Source organism: Meleagris gallopavo, chromosome 2 (assembly GCF_905368555.1).
Source record: "Meleagris gallopavo chromosome 2, MGAL_WU_HG_1.1, whole genome shotgun sequence".
Lineage (NCBI taxonomy): Eukaryota > Metazoa > Chordata > Aves > Galliformes > Phasianidae > Meleagris > Meleagris gallopavo.
In genome coordinates, this window is record NC_139405.1 from 22,395,767 (window position 1) to 22,420,557 (window position 24,791).

The 24,791-nt window shown below is 35.3% G+C and overlaps 1 protein-coding gene across 3 annotated transcripts in view; it reads left to right on the forward strand.

Moving 5' to 3' along the window:
• UBR2 (ubiquitin protein ligase E3 component n-recognin 2) overlaps positions 1-24,791 on the forward strand; it is a 52,056-nt gene that overhangs the window by 25,500 nt on the left and 1,765 nt on the right. For all 3 annotated transcript variants that reach the window (XM_085219323.1, XM_085219325.1, XM_085219324.1), the window contains 29 exons: positions 30-95; positions 1,175-1,297; positions 1,661-1,724; positions 2,006-2,130; positions 3,213-3,265; positions 3,777-3,879; positions 4,427-4,475; positions 4,815-4,969; positions 5,611-5,713; positions 6,734-6,843; positions 7,069-7,149; positions 7,917-8,098; positions 8,814-9,013; positions 9,855-9,948; positions 11,309-11,470; positions 12,195-12,292; positions 12,508-12,580; positions 13,353-13,501; positions 13,600-13,655; positions 14,094-14,190; positions 16,803-16,870; positions 17,248-17,383; positions 17,988-18,078; positions 18,327-18,457; positions 20,166-20,274; positions 20,489-20,545; positions 22,032-22,109; positions 22,329-22,499; positions 23,169-23,270. In XM_085219323.1, the coding sequence (XP_085075449.1) occupies positions 30-95; positions 1,175-1,297; positions 1,661-1,724; positions 2,006-2,130; positions 3,213-3,265; positions 3,777-3,879; positions 4,427-4,475; positions 4,815-4,969; positions 5,611-5,713; positions 6,734-6,843; positions 7,069-7,149; positions 7,917-8,098; positions 8,814-9,013; positions 9,855-9,948; positions 11,309-11,470; positions 12,195-12,292; positions 12,508-12,580; positions 13,353-13,501; positions 13,600-13,655; positions 14,094-14,190; positions 16,803-16,870; positions 17,248-17,383; positions 17,988-18,078; positions 18,327-18,457; positions 20,166-20,274; positions 20,489-20,545; positions 22,032-22,109; positions 22,329-22,499; positions 23,169-23,270 (3,086 nt within the window). The remainder of the gene's footprint in view (positions 1-29; positions 96-1,174; positions 1,298-1,660; positions 1,725-2,005; positions 2,131-3,212; positions 3,266-3,776; positions 3,880-4,426; positions 4,476-4,814; positions 4,970-5,610; positions 5,714-6,733; positions 6,844-7,068; positions 7,150-7,916; positions 8,099-8,813; positions 9,014-9,854; positions 9,949-11,308; positions 11,471-12,194; positions 12,293-12,507; positions 12,581-13,352; positions 13,502-13,599; positions 13,656-14,093; positions 14,191-16,802; positions 16,871-17,247; positions 17,384-17,987; positions 18,079-18,326; positions 18,458-20,165; positions 20,275-20,488; positions 20,546-22,031; positions 22,110-22,328; positions 22,500-23,168; positions 23,271-24,791) is intronic.

Below are 24,791 nucleotides of genomic sequence, written 5' to 3' on the forward strand. Positions count from 1 at the left end.
ATTTTGCTGGTTGTTATTTTTTTTTCCAGATTTATTACTATCATAATGTGAAGTGCAGAAGAGAGATGTTTGACAAGGACATAGTAATGCTTCAGGTAACCATGTGCGCTGGTTTGCATTTTGTGAAGCATCTTCAGGATTCAAGTGCATTTGTTTGTAGCTCTATGAAAAACTTTTGAAATCCTCTTCAGTGATGTAACGAATGTATACATTGCCTCTTCTCTCTTCTTTCTTGCTGTGTTGAAAAATCTCTTCTTGAAGTTCAAATCTGGCAGTCAGCTTAACTCTGACACAGACATCTGTGTTTCTTCTGTGCTGAGTGGGACAAAAGTTAAAATTTGCTGCTTGCTGCCTTCACCTAGAAGGAAAATATTTTCACAAGGCCCTTAGATCTTACCTAGGTGTGGCAATACCCAATACAGTGCATGTATTCTGATTTACTTCTGGGTCCCAACATGCTTCCCTAAGGCTTGACCTATCCCTGATTCTTCATTATCTTCAGCATCTTCTTACTTGAGTTGATACCCTGTGGTTACATCAAAATGATTCTGTCTAAGAGAAGATCTCACTAGCATTAGTAAACTAAGAACAAATAATTGGCTAAATTAGATATGTTGTTTAATGAACAAGTAATGTTTTGGAATGTAGTATTCAGAAATGGAAGTAGGTGTGTGTTTAGCTGGATTAAGACACTTGTATTCTTTCACAGAAAATTTGGGAAGTCTATTTAAGGTCTTTTAGCTCTTGTTTTGAGAACGGGATTTCAAAATCTTTTTGTTTTATAAAATGATGTACTATATAATAAGTGATAATAGATGGTACTTATTATGCCTTCTAAAAGTTGGATCAACAGAAATAGAATAGTAGAGACAAAAACAAATGAAAGTCTTTCTCTGTTTTTTATTTAGATTAGAGATGGAAGGAATAATCCTGAATATTTTGCACTTAAGTGCTATCAAAAATTATTAATAAATCGTAGCACCCTACATACTCAAACCTGTGCTGTTGCACTGTTGGAGTCCTAAAAGAGTAAGTCTAATTAAATCTCCATGCCAAGGATAGAGAGAGATGAATTTAATAAATAATCTTCTGTCAACCTTGCATATGAATATAAAAACATTCGATAGTAACACTGAATCTGTTTTCTGTTTATAATCATTTTCTTCTTTAATAGACAGGTGTGTCTATGATGGATCCAAATCACTTCCTGATGATAATGCTGAGCCGCTTTGAACTTTATCAGATATTTAGTACTCCAGATTATGGCAAAAGATTTAGCACAGAAAATACTAACAAGGTAACTTATATATAGATTGTATAGGAAAATCTGTGAATTTCTTTTCAAGAATATATTGAATGCTGTTGTGCTACATCTGTGCTGTTTCTTGATTAAAAAACAAAGTAATTATTTTGATTTAATTTGGCCAGTTTAAAATATGCATAAACATGATACATGTCAAAATGATAAATGTCAGAAGCTGCTGCATGATTTTCATGTTGTTGAGGAAGTTTAAGGCAGTTGTGACTGCATTACAGCAGAACTTAAATTGGGGAATACTAAGGGTGAAAAAAAGTTTTGAAGCACAGAAAAATATTTTCAGCATATGATTTTTTTTTTAACCTTTAAATGAAACATGTAAATTCTTTTTCTTTAATTCAGGATGTTGTTCAACAAAATAATACTCTTATAGAGGAGATGCTGTACCTTATCATAATGATTGTTGGTAAGCTCAGAATATGTTTAATTCATTTTTTAAGATTCTGTTTAATGGTCTGGAATGTCAAATTCAGTTCTACTTTGAATGCTTTGTAGTTCTTGAAACTAGCTTAGTTTAGCATCGTGAATTTTTCATTAACATAATGAATTTTCGGGTGGGCTAACACAAGATTTCACAGCAGAAACTTATTTTCCAGTCTTTTCCTTTAAATGACAAAAGAAGAACAAATAATGTTTAAAAATACTCTAAAATAAAAAAAAAAAAATACTGTTCTGTTCTGTTTGTAGGAGAAAGATTCAGTCCTGGAATAGGACAGGTAAATGCAACAGATGAAATCAAACGAGAGATCATCCATCAGCTGAGCATCAGGCCAATGGCTCACAGTGAATTAGTAAAGGCATTACCTGAAGATGTGAGTAACTTGAAAAACAAAGCCTTCAGTTTTATAAGGTTAACTGGTGAAAATTAACTTTCTTTCATGAGTTAATGCTGCTTAATGGAAGCAGCGTGATTATGCAGAGTAAAGTTAACGTGAGAACAGATTAACAGTTGTCATAGAGAAGGTAGGAAAACATTGTAGAAGGAGAAACAGTGTATGAAATAGGCAGGAGCCTGAGAGCTTCTTCAGCTTGTCTCTTTAATGCACTTTCTTATCAGGCCATCTGGTCAGCAGTCTCTGCAGTCTGCTTGTAAATCCTAAATAGATGTATGCAGGTGGGTTGTCAGAGCTACCCAGAAATATAAACTTATATTTTAAAGCTTAATAGTAACTCAAAATATATGAAACTAGGCACAGTATAATGACTTGTGAAACCTAAACACTTCATTTACATGGATAGAAGCATTTGAGTTCCTGTATGAGTACTTTTGTAAGGATGGAAAAGTATGATTTTTTTTTTTAGACGATTTTTTGAGTAATCTTTAAATGTGGTTTCAGAGGGAAGTCAATATTAAAACATAATTCTTTTAGAGCGTTAGTACTACTAAAGCTAGAAAGCTAGTAGTTAGTTATGTATTCAGTCTTAAATACATTTTCCCTGTTAACAGCTGTACAGGGAAAGGGAAAGGACTATTAGAAAGAACTTAAAGATGATTTGAACTGATTTTTTTTTTTTAATCTCCTTTTATGATTATCATTTTTCAATGCCTTATCCTTCTATCTTCTTTATCATTTTTAAATGTCTAGAGACTGGAAATAGTGGCTATATATTAAGATACATTGAGTAAGCTAGCTCAGTTTTCTTCTGTTATGTTCTAAGTTTATTTTGACAGGGCAAGAAGAGTACAAATGCAGTATTCTTAAAAGTGCTTTTCACAGACATGGTATTCCTGACCGTGTGTTCTTATTTTGTATTTTAGCATTCTTGGGAGTGTCATGAAAATTACTTCATTCTACATCTATTTTACTCATTCATCTAGTGCTGTATGTTATTTGAATGTATTTAAATCCAGGAACTGCAGTAACACTCTGTTTTGCATTTTGACTCATTATAGGAGAACAGAGAGACGGGAATGGAAAGCGTGATTGAAGAAGTGGCTTGTTTCAAGTACGTTTCCCTTTATTCTAATATTTTAGCTTTTAAAATTAAATATTTAAATTGTTGAGAATGAGAGGGCAGAAGAAACAGGTACTGGTGAGTAATGAAAGCAAAAAAAAGACATTCTCCTGTGAAATTTAACTCGAAAGGAATATTTATCTGTGACAATATAGCAGTCCAGCATGGAAGTCGTATGAGAGATTTCCATGTTCACTGCTGAGAATTAGGCTTGAGTGTCAGTGGAAACTCGGTGCCCAGCTGCGATTTGTCTCATAACAGTCTGTTTTCATGGGAACACAGGTTGATTACTATCAATAATCTTACTTTACTTACTACGAGTAATAAGTGAATCTCTTCCCTGTCCTCCACCTTGGGCTTTCCCAATGGCTTTCCTGAAGTGCATCATTTTTAATGCTCATTTTAGAGTGCTCACTGAGCAATGTTTTTAGCTCTTTTAGTTGACCATTCGTACTCACATGTTAATAACTGGTAAACATAAATTTTACAAATTTCTTGATAGGAAACCTGGATTAACTGGCAGAGGACTGTATGAATTAAAACCAGAATGTACCAAGAACTTCAATCTGTATTTCTATCACTTCTCAAGGGCAGAGCAATCAAAGGTAATTAATTTCAAGCTTCTGTTTTTCATTTTTCTTTTTAATTTTCTTTTTTCCACAAATATTTACTCTATGAGGAAATATTATCAACTGTTACTTTTAAAAAGTTGAATCATTTGAGACTGTTGACAGAATTTGTCTCAGATTTTGCAGTGATTTCTTTATCATTAGATGCTTTATCTTATACAGAGATGCTGAAATCAGTGGGGCTTCAGGAGTTTTGTCTGTGAGTTCCCTTATGACTTGTTAGACTGAAAGTGCTTTAACATCTTTATGGACATTACCATTTTATAATTTGTTTTATGGTTTTTACTACTAAAGAATCCAGACTGGCTTAAGATGAAAGATTAATTTCAAAAATGGAGGCCTTATAAGAGGTTGACATGTAGGATATAATATGTACAAAAAGGACATGGAAGCTTCCTCCTTTTATTTAAGGCAGGGTTAAGGTGGAGAGAAACAGCAACAATATAACTAAGAAAATAGGAGTGCTTTTCTAAGTTTTATATTTCTGAAGGTTTTGAGTAATATTGGCATCATTCTATTTCAGGCTGAAGAAGCACAAAGAAAGCTGAAAAGACAGAACAGAGAAGATACAGGTATTTTTCTTAGAAGAGGGGAGGAAAGAGAAGCATCTGTCAAACTGTGTATTGCCCTGAATAACACGTCTTGGATTAGCCAGATATTGGTGGGGCTGTAGCAGTTTCTCTTCTATCTTTCTGACTGTAGTCAGGAATCTGATCTATGCTAGTTTATTCTTTCAGCTTTCCTTACACACAAGCAGTATTGAATGTTACAGCCTACTATCTGTGTTACTTTTTATCCAGCAGCTGTATACTGTGCATGGTTAAAATGTTAAGCTGTTTGAAAGTCAGATGTTTGATATGGGTGTTGTAAATTTAATATGCTGAAATGTGAAACTCTCATTTCTTTTTCAGCACTTCCACCACCAGTGTTGCCTCCTTTCTGCCCACTTTTTGCAAGTCTGGTTAATATTCTGCAGTCTGATGTCATGCTGTGCATTATGGGAACAATACTACAGTGGGCAGTAGAGCACAATGGCTACGCCTGGTCAGAGTCCATGCTGCAAAGGGTATGCTCCCTTATTTAACACTGTGTGTATGGTAAAGAATGAGTGTGTATTTTAGTCATTTAAATTGGTTTGTTTGTAGATTTAGAAGGCTTACTGGCATATCTGGAGTACTAGAGCATTCTGGCAATTTGTATGTGATGGAAAAAGTGTTTGACTCAGGATTGACTCCACTGAGATTTAAATGTATTCACTTTAAAATGCCATTGAGGCTACTTTCGTGCCAAACACAGTAACTTTATTTTTTTTTTTATTTCAAGGAGGTTGCAGCTTTTCACTGACCTGAAAGTAAAGTTAGTGTTATTTTAAAGTTTTATCATTGAACCGTTAAGGTTGGAAAAGACCTCTGAGTTCATCTCATCCAACCATCAATATATAGAAAGTTGGAATTTGGTTTAATAATTTCAACTTTTGGATGGTTAAATTTTGCATGTGTTTAGAGAGGATTGAAAATGTGCATAAACTTCTGATGAGAGCAGCCAATTTTTAAGACTAAAGCTAAGAAATATGAAAATATGAAAATATTTATGTATTTTTTAATTGTATTGACTTCTTTGACTTTTAATGAACTACCTGAACTATGTAAAGAGATTATGCATGCTTTAAAAGAAAAAAAAGAACTAAACCTGATAATTTTTATCTAGGTTTTGCATTTGATTGGAATGGCACTACAAGAAGAAAAACAGCATCTGGAGAATCTCAGTGAGGAGAATGTTGTAACATTTACCTTCACTCAGAAAATATCAAGTATGCCTTTCTCTTCATAAGTAGAGCGAATTTTAAGTAAATGAAAATGCCAGTCCATCATATTTTTTTCTTCTGTAACAATACTTATTGAAAGAGTATATTTGTTGATCCATAGAAAATCGTTTTCAATATTATAAATACATAAGGATCAGAGGGAATAGTTTCAAGCTACGGCAGGGGATATTCAAGCTGGACATTAGGAAGTATTACTTTTCAGAAAGGGTGGTCAGGCACTGGAATGGACTGCCCAGGGAGGTGGTGGAGTCGCTGACCCTGGGGGTGTTCAAGGAAAGACTGGATGTTGTGTTGAGGGACATGGTTTAGTGGGAGCTACTGGTAATAGGTGAACGGTTGGACTGGATGATCTTTTAGGTGTTTTCCAACCTTGGTGATTCTATGATTCTATAAAAATTCTTAGATTTTGCAGGAAAAGTTGACCAGATTATATATACTTCAAATATGTGTAGCAATGGTAGTACCTTTGGTAGCAGTGATACTTAATCCCTTGTGCAGAAAAATCCAGAATTAGAATAATTCCCGTGAGATCTAATTTTCAGTATCATTGTAGCACTTTTAACAAAGATTGCTGTACATGATCAGACACACTTGCAAAAGTTGTTGCTTTGTTCTTAATAAATTGGAATATATTTGATGCTTCTTTGCATCTTCTGACTAGTGCCTGTAGTTCTATTAAGACATGAAACTGCTAGAATTCTTCAATTGAAAATAGGTGGGAAATACAACGTTGCAAGTTTGACACAGCAGCTTCCAGGGTAATAGACATTGGAGATGTATGTACAATGCATTTGGTCTTGTAAGTAAAGCTTAGTGAATGAGAGTTCTAGGACAATTTCCTCTAACCTTTCAGGATTTAGAGATTAATAATGAAAATGCTTGGGGGAGTGAAAGTTACGTATTAGTTGAAGGAATTCTTTAGTTGTTGAATATATATGCAGGTGTTGGTTTTTTGTTTTCTTTGGTAGCAGCTAGCGTTGAGTTTGTCATTCTGGTTTTTCTCAGGACCAGGAGAGGCACCCAATAACTCCCCTAGTATACTCGCTATGCTAGAAACACTGCAAAATGCGCCTCATCTGGAAGTGCACAAGGACATGATCAGGTGGATTTTGAAGGTACATCTGTTTCATACAATTTATGAAAACCGTGAAATGAAGATTGTTGAAACTTCCTTAATTCTACTGCAATGATTTCCATGTTGTTTTATTGTCTACCTTATATTTTTCTTTTTCTTGGAATCCTAGACAACACGTTATCTGGTCAGCGTTGCAGTTTGCACAATTATGTTCATGTCACAAACTGAGAGATTTTGTTTTGTTGTTGTTTTTGTTTTTGTACAGACTTTTAATACCATTAAGAAACTAAGAGAAAGCTCTTCTACAAGTCCTGTGGCTGAGACCGAAGGAACTGTTATGGAGGAGGTAAAACAAAGCTGTGGCAGATAGCTGATCTGAAACAGGTCCACATTGTGACTAGCAACAGACTGTTTCTGATCACAGTTCTGAATCAAAGGTGGAAAACATCAGTGATTTCAACTTTACTTCTGTCTCACAGCTTGTAGATCAAACAAACCTGTCTGCAAGACCTATTAGGAGAATCTCAGGTCTATTTTTACCTTGCTTTACATACTGTAGCCTGCAAGTCTTAGGCGAGTTTACCAGAACTTCTTATAGCACTGATCACAGCAGTTAGGGGATCCAACTCTTCCTTATTATTTCGGTTTCATTGAAAATTGTTAAAAATGCACTCATTTATTTTACTGTGCAAATCATTCCAGATGAGCTGTGCTGTTTAATTTATCTGGACAGAATGTCTCAGAAACACAGGCCTTAGAGCACTGTAGTGCATTTAAGAATACAACTAGTGCAGAGGGAGAGCAGCACGAGATGCCTGTCACTTCCCTTTTTGTCTTGTGAGTGCTCAAAGGGAAGAGAAATACAAAATGTGGTGAAGGGTTGAGGTGGGGGAGAAGTACTCTTCTGGATCTGCAGTTCTCTCTGGCATTGAATGTGAGCCAAAGCCAAGAGGGCCCTAGAATTTTTTGATAGACTATTTTATCTTTTTATGGGACTCTAATTGCTTAGGGGTTAATATAAGTTCCATGTGGCAGCAGCTAACGTAAGTTGTCCTTTTTAACATTGTTTTTAAATGGCTGATTATTAATACTAATTGAATGATAAAATTTCAGAGTTCACGTGATAAAGACAAAGCTGAGAGGAAGCGAAAAGCTGAGATTGCTAGGCTGCGCAGGGAGAAGATAATGGCCCAGATGTCTGAGATGCAGCGGCACTTCATTAATGAGAACAAAGAACTCTTTCAACAGACTTTGGAGGAGCTGGATACTTCAACTTCTGGAGTGCGTGATAATAGGTAATGAAATCTCATTGGAGTTTTTTTCTTTTTCATTTGTCCTATTGTTACTGTTTTAAAAAGTGCTTTTTTTAAAAAAAGTGTTTTTGGAAAAGTATTTAAAAGGGTTTTTTAAATACCAAGAAAGGAGCAGTAAATTGAGCCCTTTCCTCCTACTTGCTGGCAAGATGATGGATACGTATTTATTCCTGCCATCCTCGCAGTGCTTAACATCAACATGCAAATAATTTTGTTTTGTATTAAGTCATCCAGTAGCTCGTTGATAATGCTGAAAAGACTGACACAGTAAATAGGAAATTGCTGATTATATGCATGTGAGGATCTGAAAGAAAATTTGCTTGTAGCTGGAAATACAAATTGAAGCATGTTAATGATTTTGTGGGGAAGTGGAGTGTTTTCCAGGCAATTAAGTTACAGCGATATTGGAGGGTCACTAATACAGTTTGTGTTGAATTGGAGCAGTTCTCTTACTAATGAGGGGGTGTACTTTTTTTTTTTTTCCTGGAAAAATGTTTTTGCATAACTTTTTCTAGAGACATTAGTGTATATATATATATATATATGTGTGTGTGTGTGTGCCAAAACTATGTTTTGTCAGAGAGCATTTATCATAAACCTAGAATGCCTAGAATGCATGTTAATTGCATTTGAAGCATGGTTGAACTGTGTTTATCTTCCAAATAATGTGCTCACTAATATTCTTTGTGTATTCTAGCCCTGTAATTTCAGATGCAAAACTCACAGCCCTGGGACCAGAGCAAACTAGGGTAGCTGAACGCAGACAGATTGTTATGTGTATATTGTGTCAGGAGGAGCAAGAAGTTAAAGTGGACAGTAGAGCTATGGTGTTGGCAGCATTCATTCAGAGATCAACTGTGTTGTCTAAAAATAGAAACAGAATTATTCCAGACCCTGGTAAGTAGTATTCATAATGATGAATGAATGTCAGATCTCTGTAATGACCACATTTTCTTTTAAAGCAGCCTTCCTAATTGTGTAATTGTGAATGACTTCATTATAAGAAATGGCAAAACTCCTGAGTTTTAAGTGAGGTGGTTACGTGTCCTAAGTAATAACATGAAATAACTGTGAAACATTATCAAAAAGAGTTCTGTCAGCTATTTTTGACAAATTATTTGTAAATATTAAAAACAATAAGCCAAGCTCAGAAATGTTTGTTTTTAAACTGACTCATAATATTATAGGGAAAGAAGTGCTGGTATATCTTTGTGCTTTTGCAGGAGTATGCCTTCTTCTCAGTTAAATCATCTGTAATGCTTCGTAGTGGTGTTGATTTAAAAGAAAAAGGAAAAAGAAAAAGCCTTTGTGAAGCAGCTTACTTTTTTTTTTGATTAATGGCATTATTACAAAGATGCCTGGATTCTGTATATGCAAACACAAAAAAAAATTTCATACTGAATCATGTTGCACTCTGACCCTGAAGATTAACGGTCTTAGTCTCATTATTTAATAAAACTAAACCACCAAAACTGCAGACAAATCTTTGGACTTTGGCCCAGAATCTCTGATATCCAGGTTTGAAGTCTAAGCACAGTACATACACTCAAAACAAAAATTCAAAATGAGCTAAACAGTTTCTGTTGTGGATTAGTAGTGTGCTTCATGCTTCATCAAACGAATTGTTCTTTTGTAATAAAGTTTAGTTATAATGCAAATGCAGTTAAATCTTTTATCTGCGGTGAACTCTTGAGATAAATGTTAATTTCGATGTTCTTTTGTTTCATTTTGAATGCAGAAAAGCATGACCCATTGTTCATGCATCCAGATCTGTCATGTGGAACACACACGGGTAGCTGTGGCCATATTATGCATGCTCATTGTTGGCAAAGGTAAAAAGCTATGTTTCAGTTAAGTCCAAATAGCACAGCACGTACAACATTTAGTTGCAAAACTAATACCCTGTAGTAAATTTAAAAAGCAGTGCCATAAAGCAATGAAAGCAGCTTACTGCTTTAAAAAATATGTATGTTGTTATAAACATTGTAAGCATGTTTAAAATAATTTTCATTTGCTTTCTCATCTCAGTGAAGAAGAATCTGAAGCTGCACATGACAGCTTTCATTCCTTTTGAATATTTATCCATATACATCATGCCCTGTGGCACACACATACCTGAACACTGAAGCTCAGGTTCTTTTTTTTTTTTTACTGCACAGCATTCGACATGTTCCTGCTGCTGCTTGTGCTCTTTATTGAAGTTTTAAATGACAGTGCACCCCTTGCACTTCTAATTCTTCCATAATGTTTCATTTGAACTAGAAGCATACGTCCTAATTTGAGCTTATCTTTGACAAACTGAGCTTTATCCCTTGTTCCTTGTTAAACCTTTTCAGTTATTCTTTTTTTGTGGGAGAGTGTAAGGACAAATGTGCTTTGTATCACCAATTCTATGTGGCAAATATGATCTGGTAAGCCTCTGAATTCTGTTAGGCCCGTGCTTTGGTCCATGGCGTGGCTTCTCAGGTGCCTCATTGCAAATTCTGCCTTACTTGTAAAGGCTGTTAGGGGCTCCTGGAGATTGTGTCCACAGCTGTGTGGTGATTCCCATGCAAGTTTCATTTGTAGTCTTTCATATGTGCTCACTGAAGATGTCTTCAGTTCTTTCTTCAGTTCTTAGTGTGTAGCTGATGTACAGTCCTATGTAGTTTCCATTAACTCCTGAAATGTCCTTTGCTTGTGTTCAGAGACCAATTTTGTGATATTGTAGGGCATACTCTAAACTATCCTAGAGACTTCAGGCAGCAGTTACATGCAGCAAAGAGGTGGATTTGGTTCCTTTCTGTGTAGGGTTCAGAGGTCAAACACCAGTTTTTCTATTTGCCCATGGGTAATGCTCGTGGCATCGTCTGTAATTTTATGGGAAAATGAAGACTTTTTTTTCTTAATCCTTCAACATTTTTTCTAACTTTCTCTCCCACCCTTCTTATAAATGGATATTGGTAAAGTTCAAGCTTAAATGTGATTGTGATTGTCTAACAAACTTCAGAATTTTGTGACTGCCAAAAACTGGGATAGCCTGCAATTAGACTGATCAAATACTTGATTAGTGAAAGGGTGGAGATTTTTCCTTCAAATAATTCTTTCACATGTCTGGGAAAAGGAAAACAAGTGTCTTCATAAGTATTCATGAATTTCTGTATTAAGGAAATTTTTTAATAGCATCTCAAATGTATCTTGCTGTTTTCATAGGTATTTTGATGCTGTCCAAGCAAAAGAGCAACGAAGGCAACAAAGATTACGAGTACACACAAGTTATGATGTAGAAAATGGTGAATTCCTTTGCCCACTTTGTGAATGTTTAAGCAACACTGTTATTCCTCTGCTTCCACCACCAAGAGTTTTGTTTAACAGGTCTGTTTGCTTGTTTATATACACCTTTGCAAGTATAAAAAACAGGAACAAACAACCTCCCAAAAATCACAATCCTCAAAGCCACTTAAGAGTTTCAACGTTCCAGGCAATCCTTAACTCAATTCAGTGCTTTGACTTTAAAATCACCTTCAAAATTAGTTCTCGTTTGTTCTAGATCTGATTTTTGTTTATTTTTTGTTATTAATGAGCCGCAATTTTTTTTTTTTAATGTTGTGGAATCAGCTTGTATGTATGAGATATGAGTATTTGTTAATTTTAAGCAATTTGTGCTACTCAGACTGTTATAAAAGCCAGATACTGGAAGTTGCAGATTTGGTCTCTCACTGCTGTCACTGAGAGCAATTTCTGGGATCTATTAAAAAAAAAATTAAAAACTCCCCAAACCTCCACCTGAACCAAAGGCTATTAATGATCTCAGAAAAAAACAAATTCTCTCTGGGTTACTTTTTTGCCTTTGGAAATGCTTACTGTTCTCTCTTTTGATAATCTCAAGTTGCTTGCTTCTTTGTTTGGTTTGTGGACCTTTCTCAGTTTTTATGTGGTTTGGAATGGTGTGAAAGGCCCATAATGTGTAGGACTTGCAGGAAAAAAAATGTGGATGACTCTCTTGAGGAAACAGAAGATCAGAGATGCCTATGAAATATTAATTTTGAATATAGTTTGTCTTCAAATAACATGTCTTCTTATAATTATTTTTGGACAGGTTAGACTTCTCAGGCCAACCAAACCTCACTCAATGGATCAAAACAATATCTCAGCAAATAAAAGCACTATGTTTACTTCGAGATGAAGACCGTTCAAGTAAGTCTGAAAAACTCTGTATATTTGTATGTGAAAATGTTATGTTGTGCATGCGGAAGGCCTGACGTTGTGGTTCTACCACTGTGGAGCTCAAAGAGTGTGTAGAACAGGCAAGAATAGCTTAGTATTTCAGTTTCTGGTGATGTGTTCCTGCACCTTTTTATAATGTAAAAACTATGTGTAGGTGAATAATATTTTATTACTTCTTGTTATAGATAATTCTGTCAATTCAGAAAAAATGGATCAACTACAACTACCTGAAGGATTTAGACCAGATTACAAACCGAAGTATGTATTTACATCTTAAATCTTTCAAATCTTCTCATGAGATAGTAATATGGAAATAGAATGTGACTTCTCTGCTATTTCAATAATATAGGTGAAAACTATGAATTTTGCTTTATTTGAAAAGTCGATCCTATTATTATGATGATATTGGAATCCAAACCACAAGCAGTAAAAACTGTTGATAGAATTTCGGAAGAAGATGTGATTCGTGAGCATGCAGAGAGGACCTGCAGTTGTATAAATTTCAGTGTGAGGATTGTGGTTTTTTTCCCCCTTTATTACTATTAAATGAATTAAGGATTCATTATTATAGATAGTTCAGCACAACATGTAAAGCATGAAGAAAGTCTGGGAAATTGAGGGTAATTTCAGCTGTTACTGTGTTTGTATTTGACTCTATCACTTCTTCATCTGGGGAGAGAAGGTAATTATTTACATGCTATGGACATGTCTGCAGACTGCACACAAAAATGCAAGACACCCATGTTGTTGCTGATGAATTTTGTCATCACTAACCCACAATTCTTTTAATTTACTCTTAATTATTAGCTTTGAAGACTATGTATTTTTAAGGCAAAGGAATGAGACTGGTTCAAATAAAAAAGTAACGAGGAATGTAGCTAACACAGAAAAGAGGTTTAAAGAATCCAAAGATCCAGAGAGAGATACTGGAGTTCTCACTTTAAAATTTATATAGGATGAATGCTCAACATTAAAAGTATTATGCTGTCAGTAGGGGAAATAATTAATTAGTAATATTATTTTGTTTCAGGAATCCATATTCTGAAAGTATTAAGGAGATGCTGACAACGTTTGGTACAGCAACATACAAAGTGGGCTTGAAGGTTCATCCAAATGAAGAAGATCCACGTGTACCTATAATGTGCTGGGGAAGCTGTGCTTACACAATACAGACCATAGGTACTAATATATTCATTTTGTTCCTTTACAACATGGATTTCAGAATTTAGTTAAATTTACAACATTAAAATGTTCTTGTATTTTCTTGTCTTCCTCAGAACGAATTCTAGCTGATGAAGATAAGCCATTATTTGGCCATTTACCTTGTCGACAGGTAAGGATTAAATAGCAATTTCTTTCTCTATCAGGAGAAAAAGAATTGTGCTTCTTTAATGCAGAATGTCTAAATTTTAAGCTGTAGTTCTTTGATAATTTTCTTTTTCAGGATGTTACTATCTAGTCAATCTATCTAATTATTAAAAAATCTATTTTAGATTTATTTTTAAATATACTGACGAAAATAATGTTTTATTCATTAATGCACAGCAGTTCAGTAAGGCCAAGGTTTCTCTTTGTAGCAGTCAAAATAAGAATACCAAGGAAACTTGCATAATTGTATGAACATCAATGTCTCTGTTGTGTTCTTAAACACTCAGACTGCTCCCTCAAACTTCAGCTGAGGAGCCCAAAAGATTGCTGTAAATCAGAAAGTATTTTTCATATTGAAGAATTTAGTTAACTGTGAAAATATCTCTTTTTTTTGTGTTTAAAGGATGACTGCCTTACATCATTAACAAGATTTGCAGCAGCTCACTGGACAGTCTCATCTCTTTCAGCTGTACAGGGTCACTTTTGTACTCTCTTAGCATGTAAGTTCACCACCTTGTTCTTCTCCTCCTTCCCCCCCGCTAAAGATAGATGCTTACAGACCACGAATCAGTATTTCCACCTGTGTACCTACATATTTCATTGTACTGAGAAAAAAATATCATATCTCTTAGTTTGCAGTTCCAGCATGAATTTCAAGCAAATCATGTGAAGTTGTGTTGATTTTTTTTTCCCAGGATTTCAGTTGCTGCTTCTGGAAGGTTTCAAGAGTGAAAGAGAAAAAAGTGTGGTCTTTCACAGTAGAAAAGTTATATATTGGAATTAAGAAAAATAGGAAGTTAAGTTAAATAATTGTGCTTATTGTAGTATTGAAAAGAAATACAATATTACCTGAGGTCTGTAATGTATCTGTGAGCTTTCCTGTCTTTAAAAAGTAGGTTTTGTGATAAGGCAGGATGTAATACACAATGTCATATATTAGTTGAGAATTTTGATGAAAGCATCCAACATGTTCCAGGCTTGAATCATTTACAAATACAGCTGAAAAGTCTGGAATTCAGCCTACTGTTAAAGTCAGATGAATATGATGCTTTTTTTTTTTTTTGAAGGTTATGGGTGACTGACACTTCTGAAGTTAAACTTCTTTAGATAGTCTAGGAATTTTTTACTGATAAATAACAGTACTAAGAATGAAATAATTAGTTTGAACATCAGTCAGATTCCAGAGTAAAATTTTAGGTTCCATAGTGGAATGTATCTTTTCTAAGGGGTAGAACTCTAGTAAAGCTGAAGGATGAGGAACAATAATTACATGAGAGGACTGCTCTGAAAGGGTATTAAAAGCTGGGATACTTTGAATGTTGGTAGAGCAGAGAGATTTTTTACACGCATGCCCACACTGAAATTACTAGTGAAATCATTGCCACCTACTTCAGCAAATGATGGACAGTTTTGTGAGACAGAGCTTATTTCACATCAGCTTATAATAGCAATGATTGAGCACTTTTCTGTGGGAAGCAGAACAGAATGTTGCCAGCTATTTGACTGGAACTTTGTAGCAAGCAGTTCCACATGGCTTGGTTGTTGTTTTATTTAAATCTGAGATTATATTTCTTTAAAGCTCTATTTCCCTCCAGCAGTCCCTCTGTACAGTTAGATAAGCAACTGTACTACTTGTTTTTATGAAAAACAGTACTTGATATTTTATTTTCCAAGGCAAAGAATAAGGAGGACTGTTCTTTGATCTGTCAGTGTTCTATGAATTAATTGTAAATAAAGATAGCCTATTGAAAAAAAATGTTTTTTGAAAGACCCTTATCTGGTCAGATTTTTCTCAAAGAAGCCTATTCAGAAGTGTGGGTTAGAGTTCCACGGTGTTATGCTTATGAAAGTAAGAACATCCAAAATCTGAGCAGTGCTGAAATATTTGATGGTAGAAATAGTTGTAAAATGTCACAAATATTGATCTGTTAATATTCTGGCCATCAGGGCAACAGTCTTCAACTAAGATATTCTTCAATATCTTCAATATTCTTCAATATTCTTCTATTATTCATAATATATAATATATTTTTTTACTGTAGCAGTGCTTTTATACTTTGCAACTTAATGCTTAAAGCTGCACTGTAGAACTGTTCACTCAGCTGCAGTTTCAGCTCTTACTATACTGTTTTTTATTGATCAGAGTAAGGATGTTTGTGGTTATTCCCAAGTTTTAAATATGTTTTAACATTTTCAAGAAATTTTATTTATGCTTGTTTTTAAATGGAGGTACTTGGAATCTATTAAGTGTGTGGACTTTTGTTATCTGGAGTGCTTTAGCTCACATTTCATGGTTACTGTGAATGGTACTGAGACAGAAGAACTAATTCTTAGCTCTTTCCTAATTAGAGATTAAAAAAAAAAAAAAAAAGAATTAAAGACTTAGCAGTGTTTTTGAGTCTATAAGGCAAATGATTTACATGAAGTGAGTCCAGGGAGTCTTGTAAAGTTAAGCAAACTTCAGAAGCTTCCATTTGAACAGCTGTCTGATGGACAAGGATTAGTGTTTTGATTGAGTCTATCTGTGATCAGAACACGAAATGGCTGTGGCATTTTCTATCCCACTGGGAACACTAGCAGTAAAGAGAGGCACTATCAAGAGTAGTAATGGCAGCATTTAGTTGCAGTTGTTTTGCTTTTGTATCATTTTAATACAGTAGTCAAGTAGGCAAAAGTTTGCAATGAATGACACTATGTCATAGAAGGACTTAAGTTGGAAGGGACCTCAATGATCATAAATCTTCAACCCCCCTGCCACATGCAGAGCCACCAACTTCCACATTCAATACTAGACCAGGCTACCCAGGCCCCATCCAGCCTGGCCTTGAGCACCTCCAGGGACGGGGCATCCACAACCTCTCTGGGCCATTATGTTGTAAACAGTACTAAGGATAGGAGGCAATGTTGTACTGCTTGCTTACAATCTTGTACAATAGTATTGAACAACTCTTGAAATCTCATGCTTCTGGTTAAAAATTACATATTTGTATGTTAAATTCTTTAAGCATGTTAACCAAGGAGATTGATCTCATTTCATAACTGAAATAAGCTGAAATGTTTTTTGTATTTAAGTATTGAATTGGTAAATATATTTTTTCTTTAAAATACTTAGCACTGGTGCCTAATGAAAAAAATGGAAACCTTCCATGCATACTTGATATCGACATGTTTCATTTATTGGTAAGTATTCCTTAATATATATTAACAATGTTGTGTTCCAGTAAGTACTGTGTAAAAACTTCCTTGGAAACTTGAACTCTGGGTGAGAAATCTTTCAAAAAGTTCAGCATTTTCTGCATATTCATCATTACAACATTTATTTATTTATCATTGATTAAGACCATTAAGACATTTTTTCTTGCAATTTACTTCTGTAAATGCAAGTGAGTTAAATGAAGAGAAATGTAAACTTTGGATGTTTTTAATAAGAAAAAAGACAGTCATCGTTCTGTTAAGTAATGGCTGGTTAATGAGCTTCAAAATTAGCCTACTTGCAGCATAAATAGAGAAAATTGGAAGATTTAAAAAGAAAATAATACACCTGCTTTCTTTTCCAGGTCAGCTTGGTGCTCTCTTTCCCTGCCATACATTGTCAGGATTTTTCAGGGATTAGTCTTGGCACTGGAGATCTTCACCTGTTTCATCTTGTCACAATGGCACACATAATACAAATTTTACTTACCTCATCGACAGGTAATGCCACTTTTGTTCAGTTTTTACTGAAATGATGGCTCAAATCTGCACTTAGAAAACACATCAGTTGCTATTGGTAAATGTATGCAGTTTGCTGTGGCAAAATAAAATTGCTGATGCTTTTTTTCCTTCCATTGAAAATACTGGTAACACATGAAAATTCACTCTCCTGTCTTTATTACTTACATTGGAGACTTCTTTGCGGCCTAACTCGTTGTGAATCCTGCTCTCCAGCTAATGTAGTTGTGTCTGGAAGTGTTTATTGCAGAAACTTGGCTTAAATTTTGTCTGATGAATAAGTTGCAGTTAGTGTGTAAGGAATCGGTGCCTCTTCTAGCAAGAGGAACTGGTGTACCAAAAGCAAAAAAACTCCAAGCAATTACCATAAAAACAAAAACGTCAAGCAAGGAAACCAGCACCTCACTGGAATTAACAGCAGCATAGAGTTACAGTATGAGATATGCTGCAGAAAACACGACCATTGTATGATATTCTGGTGAAGAGTTGTCCATTGGAATATTTCACTTAGTTTTAATCTTCTCAAAATTTGCGTTCTTGCTATACAAGCTATAGAGAAAACTTCTTTTATTTCTTTGTTCCTCAGAAGAGAATGGCATGGAGCAAGAGAACACTAGCAGTGAAGAAGAAGTAGCTGTGCTTACGCTGTATAAATCTCTTTGCCAGTGTACAGGAAGGTATGGCAGTCTTTCAGTGTCTGAGTGAACTTGTTAGAATCTGAAATACCTATGCAAAGTTTCCCTTAAGTAAGTGTCCAAGTTATCTTTTTTGAATCTATTGTAGTGTTGATCTTAGTGTTGAAATAAACATTATATTTACTGACTTTAGTTCAAACAAGCATTATTTAATAGGAAATATGACTGAAGACTTGCTCAATATAGCATTGAAACTGCAAAGACATTTTTTTTGTTGTTGTTCTCTTAAGTGCCTTGAAAGAAATTTCCTCAGGATGGCACCTATGGAGGAATCTAAAAGCTGGAATCATGCCTTTTCTGAGATGTTCTGCTTTGTTCTTTCATTACTTAAATGGAGTCCCAGCACCCTCAGAACTTCAAGGTACCTTGTGCTTAACATATTGTATTAAGTCAGCTTTCCAAAAGACACAAATATGTATTGGTAAAGCAAAGTACATATAGGCTCTTTTCTGAAGGGAAAAAAAAAAAAAAAAAACAGCACAAAAAACCTGATGGAATGAATTGCAGGCTTGATACCAGTGCAAAATTATATTTCTATAACTAAAACAAAAAAAACCCAGAACAAGCACTCCAACATTTCAGATTCAGTTTTTAATTTTTTTTTTAATGTGGAGACCAATACTGTTTTGGATTATTTAAAGCAGATATTCATGTTCTTCTGTTAAAGTAAGTGAAATCTTTTCTATTTCAGATTTCTTATTTGTTACTGTTGCCCAGTAGGACCTGCTTTTGTTTGCATTGATATCAACATTTTGAGTTAATAACTTAAGCCTCCAAATAAAAACTGATGATGTATGTCACAACTGATTATAAAACTGAAGGTATTAATCATAGTAATCATAAATAGGGTCACACTTCTTTGGGATTCCCATGTTTAAAACAATGTGTGGTTACTTGGTGCAGAGCTGGTGTCAGAACAGTCATTGTCCTGATGATTTTCATGATTTGTTGCATGTTGTGGATTGTTTCCTTGATGTGAAGCTTCTTGACAAGCTGTAGTAAAATGTAAATTTTCATTTGACAGTTGACATGCTTATGCATTTGGGATTAAAAAAGAAACCTTTATTTCCAAATTTCACTTTCCGGTAAAAAGATTTCTCAGATTCAGTGTGGATCAGAAATGAGCAGTAGTGTTGAGTCTGTTGTAAAGATATTAAGATGAGATACAAAGTACAGCTCTACTTACAGACAGAGGTCCATGATGTTTTATAGAACGGGTTCTAAGAAAGAGGAAGGCTGCACCCCTTTGTCACAGTCCTTGGGTCCAGGTTAGATTAAGTTGCCTTGCAGTTCACTCCCTAAGGGATGTCCTGCCGGTGACTGCAACACCAGGTTATGCTGGTGGCTTTGCTTTCCCTTCTCTTTTCCTCCCACCCTTAGCGCTGCTGCTCCTGCAACTGGCCTGTAATGCTCTTCTCTAGCATTTTGCTTGGCCATGAGAAGGAAGTGAGGGAACAGCATACATCCTCATTTTCTTCACTGCTTTGGAAGTAAGAGAGGCTGTGACGTAAAGAGTACTGGTACTGCTTATCATGCAAGTGGACAGAGCAAAGGTCCAGGGAGTCAAACCAGTAGCATGACGTGCAGTGGATGTGTCCTAAATAATACTGTTTGCAGAATTTGGCATTGCAGTCATTTGAAATGACTAGTTTTGGGATTGTTAGGCACTGATCACATATGACTCGTTTGTGTCATGATCTAGAAAGGGCATAAAGTTACCATTTAACTGACAACGTTAAAAAAAAGACATGCTCACTTGTGGAGACCATTGAGCTCTCTATTGTGGTTCTTGAATGAGCAGGCTTGAAGCCTGCTTTGAGAGGAAATCTGGAAATTTGCTTGTCATTACTGGCAGATTTCTGACATTACTGTCTGCTGCAGTTACCAGTATTCTTTCATACTTCATACCACACCTTGGTTTGGAGGAATACAGATTTTTTTTAGTTTTATTTTTTTCTTTTTTCTAAGATAGCTGTCTCATTTCAAGCTGTATTTCATTTATCGTAGATGTAATTATAAAAGGACTATTATGAGAATTATACTTTTTTCTTTTTTTTTTTTTTTTACAGTGAATGGGACAAACCAGTTTGAACACTTATGTAGCTATCTTTCCTTGCCAAACAACCTCACCTGCCTTTTTCAAGAAAATAGTGAGATTCTGAATGCCTTGGTAGAAAGGTACGCTTCATTTTTATGCTTACATTAATATAGACTTCTACACACAGTTCTATAACTATTCTCCAAGGGGTCCATATATAAAAGTGGAAGTTAATCAGATTTTTAAAAGCATTTATGAAAGAAATGTTTTTGAAAAATCCTTTTGTTTGTTGATTATCGATAAATGTACTATGAAATATCTATGGAAGTCAAAATCTTTTCTGTTTTCTTGCAGTTGGTGTAATAACAGTGAAGTAAAAAGGTATCTGGAAGGCAAGAGGCATGCTATCAGGTAATCGTGGAGAAATTTTAAGCGTACACGACAAACTTTGATGTTGCAGTTTCCTTAGTGTTGTTTTTTCTCCTAAGAGGTGTTTCTAAGAACATAAAAGCAGTCTTGTATTATTTAATGGCAAAGAAATTTTAGAATTTTGAAAGTGAAATAGTCCTTATATTAATAGATTTTGAAGTGAAAATGAAATTTTACAGTTCTATTCAGGCTGATCTGCAGTAGAGAGAGCCCATGGTTTTTCTTCAGTTTTCTGAAGTTTTGTACTTTTGCAATTTAAAAAAGTATGTTGCAAATACATGCATGTAACTTTTATTGAAAAATGCAAAATCTTTAATTATATCTTTAAATAATACACATTTCTCAGTTAAATTAACAACAGGTCACTTAGTAAAAACAATCAATCAAAGACTTCACACACATCTCTGTTTGCTAAGCAATTTAATACTTTCTGAATTCAGAGTATAGTGGGCTTAGGTTGGACTGTTTACTTTATGAAGAATGAGTAAAAATAAAGATCTATTTCACTTAAGTGGTCATCAATTATAATTATAAATCAATATTAGGTTCTCAGTGCTGTCAACATATCCCTGTATTTCATTTGTCTTTGCTCATTGCAAAAACTCACTTTCAGTATTGTGTGTGCAATAAAACTAAGTGACAAAGAATTACAGCTTTATTTATTAAAAACCAAGCTACTAACAGATTCGTAAACAGTAAGAATACTTTTGTTTAATGTGTTTCCTGTTGCATATGATCATTGAGGTTGGGTTATTTTACTCTTGTTCCTTTTGATGATTCTTAACTGCTCTTTCTCAGTTTGTGTCTATCTTGGTGGGTTTTTTTCCCCCTCATCTCATTCAGAAACATTGCTTGTCTCTAATCTGTATTTACATTTCAGGCTCTCGTATGTGTTTTTTGTAGAAGCAAAAAAATGATTAGAATGTACGGTGTCAGCCAGAAAAGCAAATCCAAAAAAAATTGGCCTTGAAAACTTATTTTTGAGGATACAAATATTAGGTATTAAATACATGTCCATGCAGAAAAAAAACATCTAATTATCTTCAGAATGCGGGTCAGGTTATCTAAGCTAGAGAGTCAGACTTTTTTCCATTCTATGTTAGTGATAGCAGAGAAATGCAAAACAAACTGATAAGGGATCAAGGCAAATGTTTTTACACCTGTCATGACCTTATGAGGTGTCACTAAAAGCATATATGATGTGGTTTTCTGACTTTCTGTACGTGTTTATTCTCAGATCTGTTACAAGAATACATCTAAGAAAGCTGGAGGTGGTCTAACTGATATTGTGGGTTCCTTTTTTTATGAGCTGCTACTTAGTGTTTGAATAGCAGAGAGGAGGAAAACTTTAAAAAATTAATTATTAGCAGATGCTATTTAGATTATTTGGGAAAAATATGAATTAGCTTGAAATCACTGTGTATTGCCTCTTAAACCTCCAGTGGCTAATTTGATTGTTTCATTCCAGCTATGCAAGAGAATCCAATAAGTTAATAGACCTTCCGGATGACTACAGCTGCCTCATTAACCAAGCTTCTAATTTCTCGTAAGTTGTATGCAGTTATAGTGAGAACCCCTAAAGTCTTCTGCTGCTTTTGATGAACTGGAAAACATCTAATCTAAAAGTCTCACATAAACTGTTCATGGAATCATGAAGTTAATAGCAGTTACTGATTGTTATCTTTTCCAGAAAAAACCCTTTTGAATATTATGACATAGCGAGCATAAACACAGGATAATTTTATTTCTTTTTGCTTAACAAAAGGTGTCCAAAATCAGGTGGTGACAAAAGCAGAGCTCCGACATTGTGCCTTGTGTGTGGGACCATGCTGTGTTCTCAGAGTTACTGTTGTCAAACTGAGTTAGAAGGAGAAGATGTTGGAGCCTGTACTGCACATACGTACAGCTGTGGTTCTGGAGTGGGCATATTCCTTAGGTAAGGAACTGAGTGCTTCTGCTTATCCTGCTAGGTTAGGCAGTGTGTGTGGACATGAAATGAATGGTTCTATAAATGTGCTTGTAGGGAGAATAGGCTGGATTGTACTCATCTCTGTGTTTGGAGGTCACTTCTTTGAAAAACAGGAAATAGGAATTTCATCTTGAAATAGATTTCTCTGTTTATTTCCACTCAAGTATTAAGAAACAAGGCGAATTCCTTGACTACTACTTTTGTTGTTGCTGAAAACATTAAAATTTGTTTTAGTTGGCTTCCTGCGGAGTTAATTTACAATTCTCTTGGCAGTTGGATAATAATATTGCAGTAATTATCTCTCATGTTGTTACATGCATACAAGGAAAGGTTAGATAATATCTATTTTCACTTCAGCAAAGATTAGTGAGATGTGATATTGCTTTATTTTCTTGTGGTCGTGTGGAGTACTTTACAGATTGTAAATGATATGATATGACTTACCAAGGAATTATAGCAAGAAGAGAATAAGATTGCAATTCTTCTGGAAAAAAAAATGAGTGCCTTTAAAAGTCTACATATGCAGGTTACGTGGAATGAAAGTAGTTGAGAATTGGAAAAATAGCATCTGTGAAAGTATGAGGAATTATATGTCTGAAAATCAACACCTAAAATCTTCTTTGCTTTTCTCTCTAGAGTACGAGAATGTCAGGTGCTCTTTTTAGCTGGAAAAACAAAGGGCTGCTTTTATCCTCCCCCTTACCTTGATGACTATGGAGAGACAGACCAGGGACTTCGGTAAATATTTCTGTAAATAACTTTTAAAGCCAGGAATTCTGAAGTTATGAACAGTTTTGAGGTCTAAAAACTTAAATAATTCTTAGCATCCCTGCAGTTGCCTAGAAAATAGGGCTGCTCTGAAAGTAGTGCTTTCTATTTTATTATGTTGGCCCTCACATCAGAAGAGGCTACTAGTGGTATGGCAGTAGAGGTTGAACCCTCCCAGGAATAATCTATTATATTTTGTTGCCATGCAACAAATGGCAGCAGAGAGGCAGTCTGACAAAATGGCATCTGACATAGAAGAGTGTATGGAGCAAAGGAGTGTCACTCAATTCCTTCACGTGGAAAAAGTGGCATCCACTGACAGTCATCAATGCTTGTTGAATGTTTGTGGAGACCAAACAGTGGATGTGAGCGCAGTGAGGCAGAGGGTGGTGCTTTTCATCAGTGGCAACAGCAATGTGAAAGACAAGCTGCGTTCTGGACAAGGCTGAAGGTGACAGTGTCCTGGACTGCATCATAACAAGTGGTGTCACCATTATGAGCTGGAGTCAAGCTGGGGTGGCAACGTGATTTCTCCATCTTAGAAAAATTTCAAGATGCAGCCTTCAGCAGATAAAGTGATGTGCACTATCTTTTAGGATAGGATGGGGGCAAACCTTCTAGATTTCCTTGAAACCAGACAAATATCAACTCTGACTGCTACACTGCAACACTGACTAAGCTAAAGGCTGGAACTGCTAGAGTCTGGCCAGAGAAGATGACAACCTTTCTCTTGCAGCACAATAACACCAGTCCTCATACCAGTTTGAAGAATGTGGAATTCATCACCAGTCTTGACTGGACTGTCGTACCACACCCACAATGTAATCTTGGTTTGGCGCCTTCTATCTCCCATCTGTTTGGGCTGAGGAAAGATGGACTGTGTGGGCAACAATTTCCTAGCAATGACACCATCATAGCAGCTGTAGAACTGCAGATCACCTTCGCTGGTGCAGATTTTTACAAGTTTACATGCAGGCTCTTGTTCATCGCTGGCAAAAATTGCATAGCTAGTGGTGGTGACTATGTTGAAAAATAATGTTTTGTAGCAGAGAATTTGCTCTATCAAACAGTGTTATTGTGCTCTTTGTAAGTGTTGTTTCCATAGAAACTAATAGGAGGCATTACTTTTGGAGCAACCAAGGTATGTGGATAGACTTTTTTTTTATCTGTGTTATTTTAATCCTAAGTGAAGTTGTTATGAGATGATTTTATTTAATGTGGTAATTTTGTCTTCTGTCTCTGTTTCCTATGAGAATAGTTTGAGGCCTTGATGTTGTTAACATTGCTACTTCTGAAATTTCTCAAGATCACAGAATATGAGCTGGGTCAGCATGGAAAGACTGCTGAAAAAATCTGTATTCAGAGCACTGTTAACTGCACTGATTGCCAAAATCTGGAGGGAAGCCTTGGCTGGGAGAACAGACCAGATAGCTCTGGTTTACTGATTAAAGTACCTGTTGGTTTGTTCTGATGAGGGAATAATGTTAAAGG